This window comes from Sapajus apella, unplaced genomic scaffold, assembly GCF_009761245.1.
Source record: "Sapajus apella isolate SASKATOON/1434 unplaced genomic scaffold, GSC_monkey_1.0 scaffold59, whole genome shotgun sequence".
Taxonomy (NCBI): Eukaryota; Metazoa; Chordata; class Mammalia; order Primates; family Cebidae; genus Sapajus; species Sapajus apella.
In genome coordinates this window covers 2062212-2088530 of record NW_022436999.1, presented here as the reverse complement: position 1 = coordinate 2088530, position 26319 = coordinate 2062212, and the positions used below count along the sequence as shown (strand labels likewise).

General features: G+C 37.5%; 1 protein-coding gene across 8 annotated transcripts in view; it reads left to right on the top strand.

Annotated features, from left to right (window-relative positions):
- The window catches only part of PCNX1 (pecanex 1), a 206688-nt gene that overhangs the window by 174637 nt on the left and 5732 nt on the right, over nucleotides 1–26319 (top strand). For all 8 annotated transcript variants that reach the window (XM_032245735.1, XM_032245729.1, XM_032245732.1 and 5 more), the window contains 7 exons: nucleotides 4359–4459; nucleotides 5537–5687; nucleotides 17880–18110; nucleotides 19290–19564; nucleotides 22675–22880; nucleotides 25268–25710; nucleotides 26128–26268. In XM_032245735.1, coding sequence (XP_032101626.1) covers nucleotides 4359–4459; nucleotides 5537–5687; nucleotides 17880–18110; nucleotides 19290–19564; nucleotides 22675–22880; nucleotides 25268–25710; nucleotides 26128–26268 — 1548 coding nt within the window. The remainder of the gene's footprint in view (nucleotides 1–4358; nucleotides 4460–5536; nucleotides 5688–17879; nucleotides 18111–19289; nucleotides 19565–22674; nucleotides 22881–25267; nucleotides 25711–26127; nucleotides 26269–26319) is intronic.

Genomic DNA, 26319 nt, shown 5'->3' with positions numbered 1-26319 from the left:
TGGTAAGGAGTTGTGATCCCTTTGAGGAGAAGAGGTGTTCTGATTTTTGGAATTTTCAGCCTCTTTGTGCTGGTTTTTCCTCCTCTTTGTGGATTTATTTACCTTTGTTCTTTGATGCTGGTGACCGTCGGATGGGGTTTTTGTGTGGACATTCATTTTGTTGATGTTGATGCTATTCCTCTCTGTTTGTTAGTTTTCCTTCTAATAGTTGGGTCCCTCTGCTGCAGGTTTGCTGGAGGTCTCCTCTAGACCCCGTTTGCTGGGTATTACCAGTGGAAGCTGCAGAACTGCAAAGATTGCTGCCTGTTCCTTCCTCTGGAAGCTTTGTCCCAGAGAGGCACCTGCCAGATGCCAGTGGAACTTTCCTGTATGTGGTGTCTGTCAAACCCTGCTGGGAGGTGTTTCCCAGTCAGGAGGTACAGCAGTCAGACACCCACTTGAGGAGACAGTCTGTCCCTTAGCAGAGCTTGAGTGCTGTGCTGGGAGATCCACTGCTCTCTTCAGAGCCAGCCAGCAGGAATGTTTAAGTCTGCTGAAGCTGCACCCCTAGCTCCCCTTACCCCCAGGTGCTCTGTCCCAGGGAGATGGAACTTTTATCTGTAAGCCCCTGACTGGGACTGCTTTCATTCAGAGATGTCCTGCCCAGATAGGAGGAATGTAGAGAGGCAGCCTGGCTGCAGTGGCTTTGTGGCACTGCTTTGGGGCTCTGCTAAGGGACAGACAGTCCTAACTTACCAGTGGCTTTGTTTACACATTGAGGGGAAAACCGCCTACTCAAGCCTCTGTAATGGTGGATGCCCCTCCCCCCACCAAGCTCGAGCTGTCCCAGGTCGACTTCAGACTGTTGTGCTGGCAATGAGAATTTCAAGCCAGTGCGTCTTAGCTTGCTAGGCTCCATGGCAGTGAGATCTGCTGAGCTAGACCACTTGGCTCCCTGGCTTCAGCCCCCTTTCCAGGGGAGTGAACGGTTCTGTCTCACTGGTGTTCCAGGCTCTACTGGGGTATGATTAAAAGCTCCTGCAGCTACTTCGGTATTTGCCCAAATGAGAAACCCAGGGCACTGCTGGTGTAGGCACGTGAGGGAATCTCCTGGTCTGTGGACTGTGAAAACCCTGGGACAAGCGTAGTATCTGGGCATTGTGCCTCATGGCACAGTCCCTCATGTCTTCCCTTCGCTATGGGCGGGAGTTATCTGACCCCTTGTGCTTTCCAGGTGAGGCAACGCCCTGCTTCAGCTAGCCCTCCGTGGGCTGCACCTACTGTCTAACCAGTCCCTGATGAGCCAGGTACCTCAGTTGGAAATGTAGAAATCACCCACCTTCCGTGTTGATCCCGCTGAGAGCTGCAGACCAGAGATGTTCCTATTTGGCCATTTTACCAGCCACCTGTTTCTTGTTCTTGAAGTCCATTGAGATTCTTGAATCTGTAGGTACATCATTTTCTTCAGATTTGGGGACGTTTCATCATTTTAAAAAAAATTATTAAAGAAATGCTTTATTAATACAAACTATAAAGCACTAAGAAATATAAATATCTATGGTATAATACAGCAAACATTCATGATCAACAGAATGATTGAAGGAGACTGCAACAAACTGGATTCCTGTGGTAGAGAGGGCATCTTCCCTGGTGAGGGGGGACCCCAGTGGTAACATCTTTTCCAGTTCTCTGTCCCATCCAGAACCACCAGAGGGACTCCATTCGAGGGGAGGTATGCAATCTGGTGCTCCTCAGGCAGGTCAAAATTCTTTAAAATCTATAGGATTAAAAGGGGAGCAATTTTCTACTTCTGGCTAGGTGTCGTCGAGGCAGGAATAGAGGTTTTTGCTTTAACAGTCTTCTCAGTCATAAGGCCCAGACCCCAGCTTCAGCCTATCCTTAATAGCCATACAGGTGCCTGGTTCTCTGTTCTCCTTATCAACAAGGATTGGAGTTGGATTACTCCAAGATGCTCCCTACATTATTATTAAAAATAGTTTTTTCTGTTTTCCTCTCCCCTTTTTGCAAGAACTCCAATTATATTTATATTAGGCTGCTCAATTATCCTACAGCTCCCTGGTGCCCTGTTCATTTATTTTCAGTCTTTTTTCTCTATTTTATTTTGCATAGTTTCTATTGCTAAGTTTTTGAGATCATTTATCTTTTCTTCTGAATTAGTATGCCAGTGATCCCACCCAGTATACTTTTTATCTCAGACGTTGCTTCATTTTCTATCTCTAGAAGTTTGATTTAGGTCCTTTCTACAAATCTTGCTGCATTTAACTTGCTCAGTTATTCCTCCGCCTTCTTGAGCTTATGGAATATAGTTAAAATAGTTGTTTTAATATCCATGTGGGTTATGCCTAACATCTGTGTCAGTTGTGGGTCAGTTTTGATTGAGTGGTTAATTGATTGTTATTCTTATTATGGTTCCTGTTTACCTGCTACTTGCATGCCTGTCAATTTTTTTATTAGATGCCAGACTTCATTAATTTTACCATCAAGGGTGGTGGATATTTATGTATTTCTGTAAATAATCCTTGAACTTCATTTTGTGACACAGTTACATTCTTTGGAGACAGTTTGATTCTTTCAGGGCTTGCTTTGCAGGGACCAGAGTAGCTGTTAGTCTGGGGCTAATTCTTCCCCATGACCAAGACAATACATCCTGAGTGTTCTAGCCAAGGTTTTCCATTGTTCCTTTCGGTTCTTTTCAGATGATTCTTTTCTCAGTCTTGAGTCCTCTTTGCGGTGCTTATCAGTGCTCTGTGCAGATCTCCAAGTTCCCTCGCCTCACTCTCTTCTCTCTAGCATTCTGCCCTGTGAGCTCCAGCTGACTCCGAGGCCTCTGGCTCAATCTGTGCTCCCCTTTCTTGTGCTGTGGTCTGGGAACTCTCTATGTAGTAAGCTCAGTCAATTGTAAGGCTACCTCATTTTTTTCCTGTCTCTCAGGGACTAGTTTCCAGTGGCTGAAAACTGTTGTTTCATGTATTCTGCCCAGTTCTTTGGCTGTTTCAAGTAGGGGGGTAAATGTGGTCTCTATTGCATCGTCTTGGCAGAGGTAAACCTGAACTGAATTAAAAAAAAAATTCTCATCACAGAAACAATGTATTTTTAGCCCATAAAGTTAACAGGGGAAGGGAGATAGGGAAGAAGAAAAAAAGAATGAAAATCACCCATTGTAACTACCATTAGTATTTTTTCTTTATACAGCTTCAAGTCTACACCTACTCTCTTTTATTTTTCTTTTGTATTTCTTCAAACTAGTGCTCTCATACTCTTTATTTACTGTTTTACATCCTGGACCTCAAATTTTTTTCAAAATGCCTACTTAATGAAACTAGAGTAGGTGCTATACGAGGTAATACGTCTTTAGAAACAATCTAACTGGCAAGCAACTAGGGCATCTCTAACACAGTTGCCATTAATTAAATTATTGAGTTAATGATAATTAACCAATCAGTAGTAAATTAATATCTTAGACTGCTCCCCTGTTGTGTTTATAAGTTAATGGTTTATAAAGCAAAAAATAAATACCATCGGCAAAGTTAGAATAATTAAGCTAATTATTAGCCTGTATCATTGATTCTTCACCTTTAGCATGCATTAGAATCACCTGAAGAGTGATTGCTGAACTCCACCTTCAGAATTTGATTTCAGAGATCTGGAGTGGTCAGAGATTTGCATTTCTAACTAGTTTCCAGTTGGTGTTAATGCTGCTTGTCTTAGGACTATACTTTGAGAAGCAAAGCCCTCGATTGTTTTTTTTGGTAACTGAGACACTACTCTTTAGTATTATATAAGGTGATCAGTGATCATTATTTGGGCTTTCTTAGAGGGAGAAACAGGAGAGTTACTAGCTTCTTTCAATTGTAAGGCATGCAATTGTTAAAAAATGAAAAGGTTGAGGGGAAACATTTTATGAATATCAACTTGATTTTCTTTACTATGTTTATAGTCACTAATAGGCAAACACAGCTGCCACTAATAGCCTGCATTTCAAGTTATGGTCAGAAATGAGTAATTGAGAAAAAAAATAAGCAGCTAATAGATAGAAATACCATATTTTTAGAAGAGGGTAATATCAGTAATCTCAGTAAGTACTTTGAAATATTTTGCTAAAATCCTAGTATTTTATAATATTGTCAGTTTTTTGTTTTAATTGTGTTCCATTATTATGAAATTTTTTTTATTAAGGATATGTGTATCCCCATACACATTCATGCTTCATTTCATACTGTTTTATTACTAAGCTTATTTTGAGGGATAGAAATTATGTACTTTTTGAATTTTTTATGATTTCTCTATGTTAATTAGATTTATGATTTGTTAAATACTTACATACCTTTCTGATAACTAATGTTCTTTGTTTTTTAAAGCCACTGGATGTGGACAAAGATTCTTCCCTGGTGACTCTCTGTTATGGACTCTGTGTACTTGGACGGAGAGCTTTGGGGACTGCATCCCACCATATGTCCAGGTAAAGAAGACATTTCTGTTCTGAGGAAGAGAGTATGGGAAGCTGTGTAACCTAAATCTAAAATCATTTTTCATGGAAGCATGTATTCTATGCTAATTTATTGTAAAGTCTTTTTAGATTTTATATTTCTATCATCTTCTTAGACATAGTTGAGTTGTCCGAACTGGTTAACAGAGCTGGTTTTTAAAATTCACACATGTGGCTGGGCATGGTGACTCACGCCTGTAATCCCAGCACTTTGGAAGGCCAAGGCAAGTGGATCACCTGAGGTCAGGAGTTTGAGACCAGCCTGGCCAACATGGTGAAACCTCATCTCTGCTAAAATATAAAAATTAGCCGGGCATGGTGTTGGGTGAGTGCCTGTAGTCCTAGCTACTTGGGAGGCTGAGGCAGGAGAAGTACTTGAACCCAGGAAGCAGAGGTTGTAGTGAGCCAAGATCACACCACTGCACTCCACCCTGGGCAATAAGAACAAAAAAAAAAAAAAAAAAAAAAAAAAATATTCACACATGTGTGGATAGCCACTGATAATGAGAACATAATGAATTTAAGACATTTTAAAATATAACTACCCCATGAATTTTGATTGGTCTCCTCCTGTTTACATCTATTTTTTTAAATAAATTCATTTATTTCTATTTTTTCATATTTCCTTGCCGTCTTTGTACAGGGTATTTATACTTTTGACATAGTCATATGTTAGATTTGGAAACTCTAAATCTAAACTGGATTTCCTAACATATACATCCAAATGAATCAGAATTAAGAAATACCACATATTTTGAATTTTTTCTTTAATAACTACATGTTTTCCCTTAAGCTTTTCTTAATTTATTTTAACTTATGGGCTCTTTGCTTATTGTTTATTTTCATGGACTCACAGTGGTTCATAAATAAGGGTCCCAGGTTGAACAGGCCCTATCTCTTGTGATTCTGGTTCAGGGTCCTGATGTTAGTTCCTGGAATCTGTATTTTCAAAGCACTCCCAGGTGATTCTGATGCACACCCAGATGTAAGAATTAGTGTCATGGAAGACCTTTGTCAAAACGTGTGAACTTTTATCTCCAATCTTAACAGTAATTTAGAGTCATTCCTCTATGGATTGCATGCCCTATTTAAAGGAGATTTCCGTATTTCTTCAATTCGAGATGAATGGATCTTTGCTGACATGGAATTGCTAAGGAAAGTAGTAGTCCCTGGGATCCGTATGTCCATTAAACTTCATCAGGTAAGAAGATGAGATTTTTCTAATTCATTACTGGTGTTTACTGATCCTTCTTCAAGTGACTTCGGTATTAGTCTGTTCTCACGCTGCTATAAGGATTACCTGAGATTGGGTAATTTATAAAAGAAAGAGGTTTAATTAACTCACAGTTTCACAGGGGTAGGGAGGCCTTAGGAAACTCAGAGTCATTCAGAAGGGGAGGCAGACACATCCTACTTCACATGTCAGCAGCAAGGAGAAGTGCTGAGTAAAAGGGGGGGGAACCCCTATAAAACCATCAGCTCTCATGAGAACTCACTCACTATCATGAGAACAGCAGCATGGGGGTAACTGCTCCCATGATTCAATTACCTCCCACCAGGCCCCTTTCAGGACACCTGGGGATTATGGGAACTACAATTCAAGATGAGATTTGGGTAAGGACACAACCAAACCATATCAACTTCCAAGTTATGTGTTTTAGGAACGTTTTGAGAAATATTCTGATCTGAATAAAGAAAAGTGTGATTTCATGACAAGATATTTTAAATCTTTAAAACCTGAACCTATGTTTCTAATAGTAAATTTGAATATTAACATTAGAGAGTGACTGATACAGGTATGAAATGTGAAGAAAAAGAAAAATTGTTTATAAGCTATAAGTAAAGATCCTTGGTCCCCATAATACTTGTTTTGACTTCATATGGTTGTAATTCCTGTCTATTTCTTGTATGAATATTAGCCGACTCTAAATGTAATATAGTAACACTTCAGGAGTGTTACAAGTGCTGCTGTTACTGAATGATGAATTTCATTCCATGTGTTATATAGAATAATAGATGGTTAAGACAGACTTAGGTTTAGCTAAATATCTTAGTAGGGTAATGACATTAAAAGTGAGCTCCACAATGCATTGTAAAGCCCTAGATCATTGCAAGAATATGTTGTGAAATTAAGTACTAGCACTTGTTCCTCTAATCATTCCATGGGACAATGGTCATTAAATCTGATGACAGAGACCCCACAATAAGACTCATTAAAGTGTATCTGTAGTGCTGAAATCTAATTGAATCTTTTGCTCCCACATTGTGGCTTACTCTTCAAGTCATTTTAGTACAATCTAAAGTGTGAGAATTAAGTTAACAATCTCACTTTCTTTAGGAACATTACTAATAAGGGATACGTTATTTGAAAATCTCTTTGAAAAATGGAACACTATTTGAGGATGATGGGGGAAATACTGATTTGGGATCAAATAGATTTGTCCATCTTCAGACTAGCTTTAGAGTTTTGAGACAAAATTCAATGCATTTTCAAAAAGATAATTATTTCAGATTAAAATGTTTTTAAAGCTTAGATATTTCTGGAAAGGTACCAGGTATATATCTGCTTTACAAGAAATACTCTCTTTTTTATAGCATAATTTTCTAATAGCTTCTGATAAACTTATTTAATTAATAATAAGTGTTATGACAGATATTTTATCTGAATTTGTCTGAGATTAAACAGAATTTAAAGCCTCCGATGCCTTGGGTGCCTGCCCTTAGTCTCTTCTTACAAGCACTCTCTTGCCTATTGCTGCCAGGTCTCTTTTCTTAAATATTCCTTTGGCTGTGGCATTACTGCCAATATCAGTGATTCTCTACTTTATATTCTGGCCCAACACACTTGGATATAGCACTCTCCCATCATTAGCCAGGACTGATAACAGTTATAAACAGGTAGGTGAGGATGTAGAATTGGAACCCAGGAGCCATGGAGGGCTGAGGGGAGGAGAAGAGGTGGAGAATGTAATGCAACCTGGAGAAGTTCCTTAATTCTGATATACCTTCTAGGAAGATGGAGATTAACCTATGAAGTCGTAAACAACAGCCATTTATTGATCATCACTTTGAGCAAGACATTGGGTTGTCTATGAGGATTTCTCAGGCAGGAAATTATAGATGTGTAAATTAGTACTGGTCATTGCCAAAGTTCACAGGCTCATGAAAATCCATACAAGTGAACAATAGGCTTATATACTAAAATAAAGGATATATGCATCTACCTTACAACCCAACAATTCTACTTCTAGATGTTTACACAAGAGAATGAAAGTACAGTTGACCCTTGAACAACACAGGTTTGAACTGCATAGGTACATTTATACACAGATTTGTTTTTCAGTAAATGTATTGGAAACTTTTTTGGAGATTTGCGAAACATGAACTACAATCGATTTACAAAACATGAACAATTTGAAAAACATGAACTACAAAGCCTAGAAATAGCAATAAAATAAGACAAACTTAGGTATGTCATGAATGCATACAAATACATGGATACTAGTTTGTTTTATTATTTGCTACCATAAAACATAGCAATCTATTATAAAAAGTTAAAATTTATCAAAACTTACAAAAAACACTTATAGACTATACATGGCACCATCTGCAGTTGAGAGAAATGTAAACAAACAAAGATGCAGTATTAAATTGTAACTGCATAAAGTTAACTGTGGTACATATTAATATTATACGACTAAGTAATTTCATAGTCCCTTCTGTTGCTACTGCAGTGAGCTCAGATGTTGGGAGTATGCTTAAAATGCCATGTGACACTAATCATCTCTGTGTGAGCAGCTCGCCTTTCCAGTAAATTGTGTATTTCAATAAAAAGTGATCTCTTGCAATTCTCATGTATTTCTCATTGTGTTTAGTGCAGTACCATAAACCTTGAATAACACCATGAGACCCATACAAAGTGCCACTAGTGTTGCTGAAAGGGCTCTCAAGAAGCAGAGAAAAGTAACATTAAAAGGAAAGGTTGAGTTGCTTGATACATGCCATAGACTGAGGTCTGCAACTGGTTGCCCACCATTCCTGGATAAGTGAATCCATCCTAGGGACCAGCATGGAAAAAAAAATTTGTAAAGCTTCCACTGTTACTACACCAACAGGTGGAAAACCTTGCACATTTTACATAATACCTTTTCATCTCGTGTTGAAAATACAACTTTTATGTTGGATGCAGGATTGCTGTAAGAAAGGCATGCCTATAAACACTAATATGATTCAAGAAAAAGTGAAGTCATTGTATGGCAAATTAAAGCAAAAGGAAGGTGAAGAATCTAAAGCTGGAGTTTAATGCCAGCAAAGGATGGCTTGATAATTTTAGAAAGAGCTTTGGCTTTAAAATGTCAAGATAACAGGCGAAGCAGCTTCTGCCAAGGAAGAGGCAGCAAATGAATTCCCAGATGCCATTAAGAAGATCATTGAGGAGAAAGGATATCTGCCTGTGCAGCTCTTTAATGCAGGTGAAAGTGCCCTATTCTGTGGCAGGAGTGGGATTGGGAGAGCCACAAAGGACGTTTTTTAGGAAGGAAGAGAAGCAAGCACCAGAATTTAAGGCAGGAATGGGTAAGCTAAGTTTACTGTTTTGTGCAAATGCAGTGGGGTTTATGATCAGGACTGTTTTTACCTATAAAGCCGTAGACTCCTAAATCTTGAAGGGAAAAAATAAACACTACCTGCTATTTTCATTGTACAAGAAGGCCTAGACAAAGAGCTTTTTTTCCCTGGATTGGTTCTACCGATGCCTTGTCCCTGAAGTCAGAAAGTACCTTGCCAGTAAAGGACCTTCTTTTAAAGTTCTTTTGATACTGGACAGTACCTTTGGCCACCCAGAACCTCATGAGTTCAACACTGAAGGTATGGAAGTAGTCTCCTTGCCTCCAACAGCATCTCTAATTCAGCCTCCAGATCAAGGTATGATAAAGACTTTTAAGGCTCATTGCACACGGTACTCAATGGAAAGGATTGTCAGTGCTGTGAAAGAGAGCTGTGAAAGAACATCATGAAAGTCTAGAAAGATTACACCATTGAAGATGCCATTTTTGTTGTAGAAAAAGCCATGAAGGCCATCAAACCCAAAATAATAAATTTCTGCTAAAGAAAACTGTGTCCAGATGTTGTACATGACTTCACAGGATTTATGACAGAGCCAATCAAGGAAATCATGAAAGAGATTGTGGATATGGAAAAATAAAAAAAAAAAGCAGGGGATGAAGGGTTACAAGGTGTGACTCTTGGAGAAATTCAAAAGCTATTAAAGACCCCACCAGAAGTATTAACAGAAGATGACTTGATGGAGATGAGTGCTCCCAAACCAGTGCCAGATGATGTGGAAGACAAAGAAGCACCAGAAAACAAGTTGACTTTACACAGTCTGGCGGAATGATTCTGATTATTCAAGACTGCTTTTGACTTATTTTACAGCATGGACCCTTCTGTGATATGGGCACTAAAACTAAAGCAAAAGGTAGAAGAAGAATTGGTCCTATATGGAAACATTCTTAAAGAAATGAGAAAGGAAAAATGTCAGAAAAGTGTAATGTTTTTGGTAAAGTTACACTAAGTGTGCCTGCTTCTCTTTCCTCTCCTTCACCTCCTCCACCTCTGCCACCTCTGAGATGAGACTGCAAGACCAACCCCTCCTTTTCTTCTTTCTCAGCCTAGTCCAAATGTGAAGATGACAAAGCTGAAGAACTTTATGATGATCCACTTCCACTTGATGAATAGTAAATGTATTTTCTCTTCCTTATGATTTTCTTAATATTTTCTATTCTCTAGCTTACTTATTATAAGAATACAGTATATAATATGTATAAAATACAAGATATGTGTTAATTGACTATATTATTGGAAAGGCTTCCAGTCAACAGTAAGCTGTTTGTAGTTAACGTTTTTGGGGAGTCAAAGGCTATACATGGATAGAGTTTTTATTCATAATAACCTCCAACTGGAAACTACTCAAATGTCCATTAGCAGACAGGCATACCAATTATGGTATATTCACACAACAGAATATTACTCAGGAATAAAAAGAACTAATAACAAACAGCAGATCAGTGGTTGCTTGGAGTTTAGAGAGTAAATGCAAGAGGCAGGATGGAAATGCTCTCTATCTAGATTGCAGCAGTGGTTACCTGGGTATGCACATTTGTCAAGATTCATCTAACTGTACACTTCAAATGGGTGAATTTTATTGTAAATTGTATTTCAAACTTGACTTTTAAAAAGATTCTGTTTCCAGAAAGCTGAAAATACAAATTTCTGTTAACCTTTGCCTTTCAGACATGGTCTTTGATGATGTACTTTTAGTAATTCATAGGTGTTTTTGAACTTTTTTCTTTCTAGTTCTTTCCCCACCCTCCTTCAACCTTATGTATTACATGTGCTTACTTTCTGTTAATTGAAACTGTTATGATCTGCTGGACGTGGTGCCTAACGCCTATAATCCCAACATGTTGGGAGGCCGGTGTGGGAGGATCTCTTGAGGCCAGGAGTTTGAGACCAGCCTTGTCAACATAGTGAAACCACGTCTCTGCAAAAAAGAAACATAAATATTAGCCAGGCAGGGTATCCCATGCCTTCAGTCAAAGCTACTTGGGAAGCTGAGATGGGAGATTGCTTGAGTCCAAGAGTTTGAGGTTACAGTGAGCTATGATTGTGTTGCTGCACTCCAGCCTGAGCAACAGAGCAAGACCTTGTTTCTAAAAAAAAAAAAAAAAAACCCTAATAAGAAACTGTTATGATCTGTGTAGTATTTACTATTGCGTAGTACCCTACATGTACACAGCACTTTCATATGCATTAGATCACTACAACCCAGAAAGTTATTTTCATCCCAGTTTTGTAGAAGATTAATCAAAACTCAGATTAAGCAAATTACTTTTTTCTTCTGTTCTCTTTCTCATCCTCTATTTAATTATTTTGTAAAATATCTTTCCTTCTTATTTATTTTCCTTTGTTATTAGTGCTCTTTGAAGATTACATAATTGTTAGAACTAAAATAAACCAGTCAAAATCCAAATGAGTTTACATATGATAATGTGCTGAAAATTTTATAGTCTGTGATATCCTTGAGGACAAAAATAATTTCTAATTAATCTTTATACTCCTTGCTTGGTACAGTGGCCTGTAAATGTTTGTTTAATGAATGAGTTTCATTGTTCTAAAAAAGTAGTATATCCTATGCATATGCTTATAACATTTCAAGTATATTCCTAAAATTCTTCTGAAAACTTTTACCAGTAAAACTGATAACATTATCTCTTTAATATTCTTAAAAAGTAAACATTACCCAATAATAAACATCTTTTCATCACTTCATATTCTTGTACGATACCCCCAAGAAACAATCACTGACAGTAATTTGATATATATTTTCTGATTTCTTCTAAGCACATATATTTCCATCTACATGTGTGATATGTTCCTTTTTAAAAATGCAATTTTGCTAGACAAATTAATTGTAACATGCTATTTTTTTCATTTAATATGACGTGGACATCTTTCCAAATTACCACATACAGAGGCATCTCACGGTTTTCAGTGTACAAAGAACTTCACATTCATTCAACCATTTTAAAGCCAGTGCAACGAGATATTTAAACAAGCTTCAACATTTTCCACTTTGGGAATGCCTGATAATTTCCAACTTTTTGTTCATTTTCTTAAGAATATGGTTATTGGCCAGGTATAGTGGGTTTCGCCTGTAACCCCAGCACTTTGAGAGGCCGAGGTAGGAGGAGGATCGCTTTAGCCTGGGTGTTTGAGATCACCCTGGGCAACATAGCAAGACCTGTCTCTACAAAAAGTTTTTTTAAAAATCAGCTGGCATGGGGGTGTGTGCCTGTACTCAGGAGACTAAAGTGAGAGGATTGCTTGAGCAAAGGCCGTCAGGGTAGCAGTGAGCTACGATCCTGCCATTGCACTCCAGCCTGGGTGACAAAGCGAGATCCTGTCTCAAAAAAAAAAGTAGAAAAAAATAATAAAAATATTATTGCCTATGTCTGGACTTTTTTTTTTTCATTCAACTAATTGTAAAAATACTACTTTACAAAGATGGCATTCCTTTCCTAATAGAACTATTTGCTAAAAGACAGTACATCATATGACAGCTTGGCTATCTGCTTGTATAGGAAAATGTGAACTCAGTGTTTAAAAGAAAAATTAGGAGAGTTGGTGTACAATATACAGAAGTGAAGAACTGCTTGTCACTACAGTATATTATGAATGCTGTCTTAGATCAAGTGGTGTAGAAACAGGTTAGAGTCCAGGACTCTTGTGCAAGAGATTAATTGAGGGGCGCACTCAAGAAGTGTTGTAGAGAAGTGTTTAGAAGTGGGATGGAAAAGGGAAGTAGCTAAGCAAAATGTGTTTTAGCTGGATTCTAGAAGAAATTCTGAAATTAGCAATATCCCAAAACTTATGCTGTGTACCTCCTTACCTTCCACCTCATACAGAGAAGGATGCGCCAACACAGGCAGTTCCATTAGCTAAAGGCAAGGCAATTCCTAGAAGAGGGGAACCTTCTAAGAGTTATCCTAATTTGCTAAGGATAATGGCCTCCATCCACATCCATATTGCCGCAAAAGGAAGCTACTTAATTCTTTTTTATGGTTGCGTGGTATTCTATGGTGTATATATACATTGTTGCCTTGATTCAGTTCACCATTGATGGGCACCTAGGTTGATTCTGCATCTTTGCTATTGTTAATAGTGTTGCAGTGAACATAAGAGTATATGTGTATTTTTGGTAGAACAACTTACTTTCTTTTGGATATATATTGGTAATGGGATTGCTGGATCAAATGGTAGTTCTGTTTGTCTATTAGAAAAATCTCCAAACTGCTTTCCACAGTGACTGAACTAATATTCATTTCAACAGTGTATAAGCATTCCTTTTTCTCCTCAGCATCACCAGCCTCTTTTGTTTTTTTGACTTTTTAATAATAGTCATACTGACTGGTATGAGATGGTGGTTTTGATTTGCATTTCTTTGATGATTCTTCTTGTTGAGCATTTTTTTTCACATTTGTTTGCTGCGTATATGTCTCATTTTGAGGAGTATCTGTTCTTGTCTTTTGCCCACTTTTTAATATGGTTGTTGTTTGCTTATTGAATTAAGTTCCTTATAGATTCTGGGTACTAGACCATTGTCGGATGCATAGTTGTGAATAATTTCTCCCCTCCTGTAGGTTGTCAGTTTAACTTTGTTGACATCTTCTTTTCCTGTGCAGAAGCTCTTCAGTTTAATTAGGTCTCATTTGTCAGTTTTTGGTTTTGTTGCAATTGCTTTTGAGGACTCGGTCATAAATTATTTACCACGGCTGATGTCCAACATGGTGCTTCCTAGATTTTCTTCTAGGATTCTTATATTTTAAGGTATTACATCTAAATCTTTAATCCATCTTGAGTTAATATTTGTATGTGGTGAAAGGTAGGAGTCCGGTTTCATTTCGTAAATGGCTAGCCAGCTACCCTGGCACCATTTATTGAATAGGGAATCCTTTCTCCATTGCATATTTTTGACAACTTTGTTGAAGCTCAAATGGCTGCAGGAGTACAGCTTTATTTCTGGATTCTTCATTCTATGGATTTGTCATAGATGGTTATTTTGAGGTTTGTTCCTCCAGTGCCTAGTTTGTTGAGGGTTTTTAACATGAAGGGGTGTTGGGTTTTATTAAAAGCTTTTTCTTCATCTGTTAAGCTGATAATATAGTTTTTGTTTTTAATTTTGTTTATGTAGTGAATCACATTTATTGACTTGTATATTGTTGAACCACCCTTGCATCCCAGGAATGAAGCCTACTTGATTGTGGTAAAGTAACTTTCAAGTGTTGCTGGATTCAGTTCACTAGTATTTTGTTGAGGATTTTTGCGTGTATGTTCATCAGGATATTGGCCTGTAGTTTTCTTTTTTCACTGTGTTTTTGCCAAGTTTTTGGTATCAGGATGATACTGGCTTCATAGAATGAGTTGGGAGGATTCCTTCCTTGTTCTTTTTTTTTTTTTTTTGTAGTGGGTTGGGGTGATAGTTTCCTTAGAATTGGTACCAACTCTTCTTTATACATTCAGTAAATTCAACTGTGAATGAATCTTATCTGGGACTTTTTGGTTGGTAGGTTTTTTTTTTTTTTTTATTGATTCAATTTCAGAATTCAGTATTTGTCTGTTCAGGGTTTTGATTTCTTCTTGATTTAATCTTGGGATACTGTGTCTTTCTAGGAATTTATCCATTTCCTCTAGATTTTCTAGCTTGTGTGCCTAGAGCTGTTCGTAATAGTTTCTGATGATCTTTTGTATTTCTGTAGAATCAGGTATAATGTCACCTTTGTCATTTCTGATTGTGCTTATTTGGATTTTGTCTCTTTTCTTTGTTTAGCTAGTGGTCTGTTTTTGTTATCCTCTCAAAGAACCAACTTTTGGTTTCGTTGATTCTTTATGTGGGTCTTTGTGTCTCAATTTTGTTGAGTTCTGCTCTCATTTCTTTTCTTCCACTGCATTTGGAATTTGTTTGTTCTTGTTTTTCTAGTTCCTCCAGGTGTGGTGTTAGATTGTTAATTTGAGATCTTTTTAACTTTTCGATAAGGGCAATTAGCACTATAAACTTTCCTCTTAACACTGCCTTTGCTGCATCCTGAAGGTTTTGGCATGTTGTGTCTCTGTTTTTGTTTATTTCAAAGAATTTTTTTAAATTTCTGCTTTACTTTAATTTCTTTATACAAAAGTCATTCACAAGGAAGTTGTTTAATTTCCATGTAGTTGTGTGGTTTTGAGAGACCTTCTTGGTATTGATTTCTGTTTTTATTCCACTGTGGCCCCAGAGTATGATTACTATGATTTTGATTTTTTTAATTTATTGAAACTTGCTTTTTGGCCAAGCATGTGGTCAATCATAGGGTATGTTCTATGTGCAGATGAAAATAATATATATTCTATGGTTGATGGGTAGAGTATTCTGTAGACATCTATTAGATCCAGTTGGCCAAGTGTCAAATTTAAGTCCAGAATTTCTTTGTTAGTTTTTTGTCTCAATGACCTAACACTATCAGTGGGACTTTGAAGTCTCCTACTATCACTATGTGGCTTATTATTTTTGTAGGCCAAGAAAACCTTGTTTTATGAATTTGGGTGCAGCAATATTGGGTGCATATGTATGTAGGATAGTTATGTCTTCTTCTTAAATTGAACCCTCTATCATTATGTAATGACCTTTTGTGTCCATTTTTACTGTTAAAGTCTATTTTATCTGTTATAGAAATAGTAACCCCTGCTCTTTTTTGTTTTCTATTTGCATGATAAATCTTTCTCCGATGGCCAGGTGCGGTGGCACACACCTGTAATCCCACCACTTTGGGAGGCCGAGGTGGAGAGATCATGAGGTCAGGAGATCAAGAGCATCCTGGCCAACATGGTGAAACCCAATCTCTACTAAACATACAAAAAGTAGGCAGGCGTGGCAGCATGCACCTATAGTCCCAGCTATTCAGGAGACTGAGGCAGGAGAATTGCTTGAACCTGGGAGGTAGACGTTGCGGTGAGCTAAGATCATGCCATTGCACTCCAGCCTGGGCAACAATAAGCAAAACTCTGTCTTAAAAAAAAAAAAAAAATCTTTCTCTAGCTATTTACTTTGTGCCTGTCAGTGTCATTGCATGTGAGATGGGTCTCCTGAAGATACCAATCAAATGAATCTTTTTTTTTTTTAATCTACCTTGCAACTCTGTGTCTTTTAAGTGGAGTGTTTAGACCATTTACCTTCAAGGTTAATATTGATATGTGAGACTTTGGTCCTATCATGAAGTAGTTAGCTGGTTGCTTCATAGTTCTATTGTGTGGTTGCTTTATAGGGTCTGTGGGCTATGTACTTAAGTAAGTGTGTTTTTGTGGTAGCAGGTTTTTTTTTTTGTTTGTTTCTATGTTTAGAACTCCCTTAAGGATCTCTTGTAAGGCTGGTCAAGAGGTAATATCCTTAGCACTTGCTTGTCTGGAAAAGATTTTATTTCTCCTTCACTTATGAAACTTAGTTTGGCAGGATATGAAATTCTTGGTGGGAATTTCTTTAAGAATGCTAAAAACAGGCCCCAATCTCTCCTGGCTTATAAAGTTTCTTCTGAGAAGTCTGCTATTAACTCGATGGGGTTCCCTTTGTGTGTGATCTGACCTTTTTCTCTAGCTGCCTTGAAGATTCTTTCTTTAGTGTTGACCTTAGACACCCTGGTGACTGTATGCCTGGTGATGATCCGTTTTTATAATACCTCACAGCTGTTCTCAGATTTCTTGTACCTGGATGTCTACCTTTCTAGCAAGATTAGGGAAATACTCTTGAGTTATTCCCTGAAATGTGTTTGTCAGGTTGTTTACTTTTCTACCTCCTCTCAGGAATGTCATTAATTGGTAACTTTGGTTGCTTTACATAATCCCATATTCCTCAAAGACTCTGTTAATTTCTTTTATTCTTTTTTCTTTATCTAACTGAGTTATTTCAGAATACCAGTCTTCAAGGTCCAAAATCTTCTGCCTGCCATTTACTAACTTCCTAAACTTAGGAAGTAACTATGCCTCCGTAAGCTTCAGTTTTTAAACATTACATGTTTAAAACTATAAATATGAAAGCAGCTTATAATATTTACATTTCTTTAATATACCATTTCAAAACTGCAGATTTGTGTTATGAGTATTTCTGTATATGTCCTGTCCCTGTTAATGTGTAGGTTTATAATAGGGAGACACATTTTATATACTTCTTCGTTTCATCCATGCTACCTGCCATAGAGTCTTGTACATGGTAGATACTACATAACTATCAAATGAATGAGTAGTTATTAAGACCAAGAGGCTTTTCGGAGAAAACTTTACCAACCTCTCTAGGACTAGGACCCCAAATCTGTGCTCAAAGCCCAGGGCTTTGAGCCATATCTTAACTAGGTAAGAGACAGGATAAAGTGGTATATTAGAACTTGTTCTAGAGATATGGCTTTGTATGAAAAGTATCTAGTTAAAAGGAAACACAGTCTAGAGACCTTATATAGTTTTAGCCTTACTTACTTAATAGTGAAATAATCCTTCAACAGAAAAAAATAATGATCAAAGATAGCAAAAACCAACTTGAAAGAGAAAAACAAAACATAAAAACCAGAAATGATATTTATTCATCTAGAACTTAGAGGAGAGGGTTGAATTAAGGAATTTATAAAAATAGTATAGCAGTAATGAGCTAATTCCTAACCTGGGTATGATTAAGAATCTATAATTTATCTCTAATAATATTAACATGCATGGAAGTATTCATATTAAACCAGTTTTTAAGAACTTTCACTTAGTAACTATAGAAGTTATCAATTCTCTTATTTTCCTTTAAAAATTTATATATTATTTTTGTGTTTAGGATCATTTTACTTCTCCAGATGAATATGATGACCCTACTGTGCTCTATGAAGCCATTGTATCTCATGAGAAAAACCTCGTAATAGCCCATGAAGGGGACCCTGCATGGCGGAGCGCAGTACTTGCCAACTCTCCCTCCTTGCTTGCTCTGCGGCATGTCATGGATGATGGCACCAATGAATATAAAATCATCATGCTCAACAGACGCTACCTGAGCTTCAGAGTCATTAAAGTAAGTGAGGTATTATTTGTGTCCAAAAAAAAGAAGTTGATTAACTTGATCTAAACTTTTTTTTTTTTTTTTTTTTTTGAGGCAGAGTCTCACTTTGTGGTCCAAGCTGGAGTGCAGTGGTGTGATCACGACTCACTGCAGGCTCTCAACCTCCCTCGGCTCAGGTGATCCTCCACCTCACCCTTTCGAGAAGCTGGGGCTACAGGCATGCACCACCATGCCTGACTAATTTTTGTGTTTTTATAGAGACGGGGTTTTGCTGTGTTGCCCAGGCTGGTCTCGAACTCCTGGGCTCAAGTGATCCACCTGACTCAGCCTCCCAAAGTGGTACAATTACAGGCGTGAGCCACTGCACCCAGCCTTGATCTAAACTTTTAAAAAGTGATTGAAAGTTTTTTCACAGAAAAAATGTAATGCCCATACTACGTTAGTCTTTGTTGTTTATGAGCACTTAATTTGACTTACTTTTTTCAGTACTTTATTCTGTCCTCTGAAAGTTTCTCATGTGCCTTAAAGCCTTAAAATTTTTGGTTATTTCAGTTTTGACAGTTTTGTATCCATTAAATGGCAGATCTTATATCTTTTATATATGCAATTTGGGCAGCATCTCTTTGTAAAAAGTCAGCACCATATTGATAATATGATATGATTCCTAGGTTGCAAAATGATAGCATACTATGTACTTAATAGACATCAGAAGTTAAATAGTTCATTCTAACTTTTCCTTGTTTTTTTAAACATCTCAGGGCTTTAAGAGGCTTCATTTCTGAAATTTTGATAGTTTGTAGTTATTTATTTTTTAAATTTACATTATTTAATCAACTGATATATGTTATAAACATTTTTTCAACCCTAAATATTTATCTCTCGTTTCTATTGTCTTATTTATAAAATTGAGTAGTTTGCCAATTTAAAAAACTAAATTGGCGTCATTTACTTGATACTTTTAAAGACAGAGCATGAAGAAAGAGCTCTATAGATGCTTATTATTTAGCAACCTGCTAATGACAAAGGGAAATTGGTTACCTCTTATTTAAACGTGTCCTACTTATATTTGTTTCCTGCTTTTCACAGCTAGTTATTGTAATATCTTTTGTATTCCTCCCATTTCTGCCCTTCTGTTTCTGTGAATTTTATTCTTGACCCCTTGACCTGATTCCCTTGTGTTCTGGTTTTCAGGTGAATAAGGAATGTGTCCGAGGTCTTTGGGCGGGTCAACAGCAGGAGCTTGTTTTTCTACGTAACCGTAACCCAGAGAGAGGTAGCATCCAAAATGCAAAGCAGGCCCTGAGAAACATGATAAACTCATCTTGTGATCAACCTATTGGCTACCCAATCTTTGTCTCACCCCTGACAACTTCTTACTCTGACAGCCATGAACAGCTTAAAGACATTCTTGGGGGTCCTATCAGCTTGGGAAATATCAGGAACTTCATAGTGTCAACCTGGCACAGGTGAGCCAAGGGGTTGTATTATTCAGTGCTGGTGTGTCCCTGACCCTCTTAATCTAGGCATGTGCAGTAGTGTCACCTGGGAAGCTTGTAGAAAAAAACTACAGGTGCCATGGTACATTATGAACCCATTATTTCTGAACTTCAAGAAGTAGAATCTGAACATTCTTATCAAAATCTTATTAGATAAATCTGATATATAACTGTGGTTAAGAACCATTGCTCTGTTACTTGATAGAATCTTGGAAAATTCCCTTTATTTTAATTATTATTATTATTATTATTTTTACTTTCTATTTTACATTGCGACTATTAGAGTATGTGGGTATTTGTTCTATACAGACAGGGAATTAAGAGAAAAACAACATGTAAGTGGATTACTTTTTCTAGTTTACCATTCTGTTTCAACACTAGGGGGAGCACTCTGTACATGTTGAGACTTGATGGCAATGCAGAGATACTGCTGCCTTTTTAACAATACATTCTCACTCAGATCTGAAATCTAGAGTGTTTTCAAGTATTCACATGAATTTTTCCTCTGTCTTTTGTCTAGTAAATGATGATGTCTGGAGTAGGAACATCATAGTTTGGATGGTGAAGAAACTTTGTAGAACATTATTTTCCTTTTCTTAAGGGTTGTTCAGATTCTTATATGTAGCTTAAGGAAAACCAAATCTGGCAACTAAAGCAGCAAACTCTCAAATGTTTTATCTCTGCCCAAACAGCAGGCAGAATATAAGCCATGAGTGTGTTCAAAGAAATTTTCTTTCCAAAAAATATTTAATATGTTATAATTACTTAAAGAAATTCTTTCCCTTTAAGAAAAATGGCATATAGTACCCAATTGTCCTTGTTTGCTTAGCCACTCTCCATGTTTTAAAAATAGGAAAAATGATTTCAGCACCTCTCTTCAAGTACACTATATTAATGGTATAAATAAATTAGGTTTTCAGGGGTTACATACTTCAGAGTAACTGAACAGACATTGGCACTGGTAAGAATGCTGTTTCCAGGCTGGGCATGGTGGCTCACACCTGTAATCTCAGCACTTTGGCAGGCTGAGGTGGGCAGATCACAAGGCTAACATGATGAAACCACATCTCTACTAAAAATACAAAAATTAAACTGGGTGTGGTGGCAGGCGCCTGTAGTCCCAGCTACTTGAGAGGTTGAGGCAAGAGAATCGCTTGAATCGGGAGGCAGAGGTTGCAGTGAGCTGAGATCACACCACTGCACTCCAGCCTGCCAACAGAGTAAGACTCTGTACCAAAAAAAAACAAAAAAACAACAATTCTGTTTCCAGCTGTGATTTTCTTTTTTGAAATTTAATTAAAATAAATGAAAAAGTTACAAAAATTTCCAAACAGTTGGCTGATTATACAAAATGCATTCAGCCATGAAAAACTTTTTTTTTTTTTATTGGACTTTAAGTTCTGGGGTACATGTGCAGATCTTGCAGGATTGTTACATAGGTACACACATACCGTGGTGGTTTGCTGTCTCCATCCCCCGTCACCTACATCAGGCATCTCCCCCAGTGTTATCCCTCCCCAACCTCCCCACCCTCCACCATCCCTCCCCTAGCGCCCCAACCCCCAACATACCCCAGTGTGTGATGTTCCCCTCCTTGTGCCCATGTGTTCTCATTGTTCAACACCCACCTATGAGTGAAAACGTGCAGTGTTTGGTTTTCTCTTCTTGTGTCAGTTTACTGAGAATGATGGTTTCCAGATTCATCCACATCCCTGCAAAGGACATGAACTCATTGTTTTTTATGGCTGCATAGTATTCCATGGTGCATATGTGCCACATTTTCTTTGTCCAGTCTATCATTGAAGGGCATTTGGGTTGGTTCCAGGTCTTTGCTATTGTAAACAGTGCTGCAATGAACATATGTGTGCATGTGTCTTTATAATAGAACAATTTATAATCCTTTGAGTATATACCCAGTAATGGGATTGCTGGGTCAAATGGAATTCCTATTTCTAGGTCCTTGAGGAATTGCCACACTGTCTTCCACAATGGTTGAACGAATTTACACTCCCACCAACAGTGTAAAAGCGTTCCTATTTCTCCACATTCTCTCCAGCATCTGTTGTCTCCAGATTTTTTAATGATCGCCATTCTAACTGGTGTGAGATGGTATCTCACTGTGGTTTTGATTTGCATTTCTCTAATGACCAGTGATGATGAGCATTTTTTCATGTCTGTTGGCCTCATCTATGTCTTCTTTTGAAAAGTGTCTGTTCGTATCCTTTGCCCACTTTTGAATGGGTTTGTTTGTTTCTTGTAAATCTGTTTTAGTTTCTTGTGGATTCTGGATATTAGACCTTTGTCAGATGGGTAGATTGCAAAAATTTTTTTTCCCATTCTGTTGGTTGCTGGTTCACTCTGATTGTTTCTTTTGCTGTGAAGAAGCTCTTAAGTTTAATTAGATCCCATTTGTCTATTTTGGCTTTTGTTGCCGTTGCTTTTGGTGTTTAATCATGAAGTCCTTGCCTATACCTATGTCCTGAATGGTTTTGCCTAGGTTTTTTTCTAGGGTTTTTATGGTGTTAGGTCTCAGGTTTAAGTCTTTAATCCATACGAAGTTAATTTTAGTGTAAGGTGTAAGGAAGGGGTCCAGTTTCTGTTTTCTGCACATGGCTAGCCAGTTATGCCAACACCATTTATTAAACAGGGAATCCTTTCCCCATGGCTTGTTTTTGTTAGGTTTGTCAAAGATCAGATGGTTGTAGATGTGTGGCATTGCTTCTGAGGCCTCTGTTCTGTTCCATTGGTCTCTAACTCTGTTTTGGTACCAGTACCATATTGTTTTGATGTTAATGGTACAACTGAGTTATATACAGCTCTATCGTGGTACAGGACAGATAATAAAGTATATAAAAGTGAAGTAAATTGGAAAGATTTGAGACAATGAATATGAGGGTTATAGTTCTAAAGCCATTCTTTGAAAACGTATGAGTTTTTTGTTTCTAATATTGATTGCACCATAAAGCCTTAAAAGGTAAACATTAGTAGCATTAGCAGTTCAGAATAGCTGGAGAAAGAATAAAATACCCATTTTGAAGTGATCTTGGGATAATGCTTTTTACTCTGTTATTTGTTCCTAGGCTTAGGAAAGGTTGCGGAGCTGGATGTAACAGTGGTGGCAATATTGAAGATTCTGATACTGGAGGTGGGACTTCCTGCACTGGTAACAATGCAACAATTGCCAACGATCCCCACAGCAACGTATCCCAGGGAAGCACTGGAAATCCTGGGCAGGGATCAGGAACCGGACTCCACCCACCTGTCACATCTTATCCTCCACCCCTAGGTAATGTGAAACAAAGTCATATGCCTAATGTTAGCTTCTTAGCATAGAGGCTGGTTAGTATATGTGTATAAAGAGGACTGCATGTGAGCTACTTGAAAATACAGAAATAGAATTTTTTTAATTCCAGGTTGTACTTGTATTATCCCATTCATTCATCCTTTTTTATATATGTAATTATATGCTTTTTAAACTTGATAAATCAGCATAAACATTTTGATATATTAAGGATTCTTTGAAAATATAATTTTTAAAGGCTAATAATATTTAACTATTACAATTAATAGTTAAATATTAATTATAATTAACTTCTCCCCTGTTGGACAATGACTTGGTTTTTCTTCTAACATGATGTTGTAATAATCTTTGTATGTAAGTCTTTGTAACTGTTTATTTCCATAGACCAGAAATTTTAAAAATGAACTAGGCCAAAGCTTATGAGAATAATACGCTTGATATATAATGCCAAAAATTTTCCAGAAAAAAAAATTTTTTTTTAACCAGTTGTTACTCTCACTAGTCCTATCAACCTTCCCAGCTTTGAAGAATGTCAGTTCTTGCCACTGCTCCTTGCTTGCTCGTGGGGGGCGGGGGCAACAGGAGAAAGGGTGATTTAATTTTAATTGTTTTAATTTGCGTTACTCTGATACCTAAGATGGAAGTTTTTAATGAATTTATCAGCCGCTCCTCCTTCTAATGTGCTTATATACATCTTTTGCCTATTTTTTATTCGGTTATCTTTTTCTGATTGATTGGTGTTTTATAGTCTGGATTTGAGCTCTTTCAGTTTTCTGTACTATAAATATCTTTTCCCATTCTGTCCATTGGCTTTTCATTCTCTTACTGTGAAGTTACTTGCCTTCTTTTGATGAGAAGTCCTTTATTGAGAATGATAAACTAATCATTTATTTTATCATTATGTCCTAATTAAGAAAATTTTCCCTATCCCTAGGCCCTCAAGGTAGCTTTTATTAATTTCCCTTTGATATGAGATCAACAGTCCACTTGGTATGCAGAAGGAATCAGATCTCAACTGTCTCCATATGGATGATCAGTTGATCCAGCCGTATGGAGAGTTGATCCTCTCCCTGACTGCCCCCCTGACTGCTTCACATGGATCAGATAAAGTTCCAAGACATTTACTTGAATTGAAAGACATTTATTAAATTTCAATATGGAATTCAAGTGAAGAGACTTGATAGATCTACGTTTTGGATGTTCTTTTTTTGCTTCTGAGTGAAAACATAAAATTTTCAGTGTTCTTTAAATGTACTTTTTGCTCTTACATTGATTAGTTCTTTTTATATAGCTATGTTTACAATGTAATTAATTTTACATTACTGTTACAAGTCAAGAAAAAGACAAGTCTAAAGAATCAAACCAAGCCACTTGAAAAAGGATGCAGAAGAACCTGCTTTTCAGTACCACTGATCATTCCTGTTTAGCAGTGACCCCCGAATGTGTATGGAAATTACAGCATGGTATTCACTGTCTCTCTATAGGCAGTGTAGCTTTTCCTTGGAAGAGGTTGAAAGGGCAGTAATAACCATACTTGAGAAATAGTAGTTATAGAGCATGCCATTTAGTAGGGCCTTAATAAGTATTTCTCTTTTTTAACTGGCAAAAATTATATATTTTTATGGTATATATCATCATGTTTTAATATGTGAATATATTGCGAAATGATTAAATTAAGCTAGTTAACATATCCATTACCTCATATACCTATTTTTTTGTGGTAAGAACATTTTAGAGCTACTCAGCAATTTTTAAGCATATAACACATTATTATTAATTGTAGTCCCCAGGCTGTACGGTAGACCTCCAGAGCTTATTCCTCCTGACTCACTGGAACTTTGTACCCTGTGACCAACACCTCCCCCTCCCCAGCCCCTGGCAGCCACCATTCTACTCTCTGCTTCTGTGAGTTTGGATTTTTCAGATTCCATGAGTGAGAGAGATCGTGTAGTATTTCTCAGTAAATCTCTGACCATCTCATTTCCATCAGATAGTTCATTTCTGATGTGTTACAGAAGTATTCTTGTTATTTTGAAATATTTCTGTGAAACATATTTTAGGATTTATCCTAACCTTAAGTCCTGATGTTTCCTGTCAGATATTTAATTATAATTAGGTCTTTCATATGCCCCAGAATTTGAACTCTAAAAAACGTTAGCAAATAAAAATTATGTTGCAAAAACTGCATACGAAAAAAGATCTCAGATACATATTTCTTTTTCTTAACTTTAAAAGTTTTAGGCATAAACATTATTAAGTTCTATCAATTCACCAATTAATTGCCTAAGGGAAAAAGTCTTAGAAACTACAAAAGAGAAGTATGGTGTGTGAGTCATTCTACTCTGAGTGAATGCTGCTGTTTCTCCTCCTAGGCACTAGCCACAGCTCTCACTCTGTGCAGTCAGGCCTGGTCAGACAGTCTCCTGCCCGGGCCTCAGTAGCCAGCCAGTCTTCCTACTGCTACAGCAGCCGGCATTCGTCCCTCCGGATGTCCGCCACGGGGTTTGTGCCTTGTCGGCGCTCTTCCACCAGTCAGATATCGCTTCGAAACTTGCCATCATCCATCCAGTCCCGCCTGTCGATGGTGAACCAAATGGAACCCTCCAGTCAGAGTGGCCTGGCCTGTGTGCAGCACGGCCTCCCTTCCTCCAGCAGCTCCAGCCAAAGCATCCCAGCCTGCAAACATCACACTTTTGTGGGCTTTCTTGCGACAGAGGGAGGTCAGGGCAGTGCCACTGATGCACAGCCAGGCAACACCTTAAGTCCTGCCAATAATTCACACGCCAGAAAGGGAGAAGTGATTTACAGAGTCCAAGTAAGTAAGCCCAGAGGTGGTCTTGTGCTGTTTTTATTTCTTATTTGTTTTTATTTCTTATTTGTTGAATGAAGGACTCTTGTGTAAACACATCTTATCTTAGTCTCAAGACTAGAATATTTTTGAATGTTGAGGAAAAGTTTCTTCAAACTTAAAAACTGAAAGCAAACAGTTTTTGTGGTGGTGATATTTGTTCCTGTTCTGCCATTGTCACATGGCCATTGCAGTGAGGTCTACCAGAAGGCTGAAAATAATTCAAGAGGTAGTTCTTAAGATTTTTTTTTTTTAATTCCATTAGAGGAATTTAAAAATAACTTGAGACACAAAGAGTCCTGTGAAAAACATTTTTGTTTGAGATTACATAATTTTTCATCATCAAGAAAAAAATGAATTGGAATGTTTTTATGTATTGTATAGATTGTGGATCCCGGTCAAATTCTGGAAGGGATCAACCTGTCTAAAAGGAAAGAGCTACAGTGGCCTGATGAGGGAATTCGGTTAAAAGCTGGGAGAAATAGCTGGAAAGACTGGAGTCCGCAGGAGGGCATGGAAGGTCATGTAAGTTCTTTTACAAGCTAGTGGTCTGGGGGTCCGCATTTTTTGAAGTCT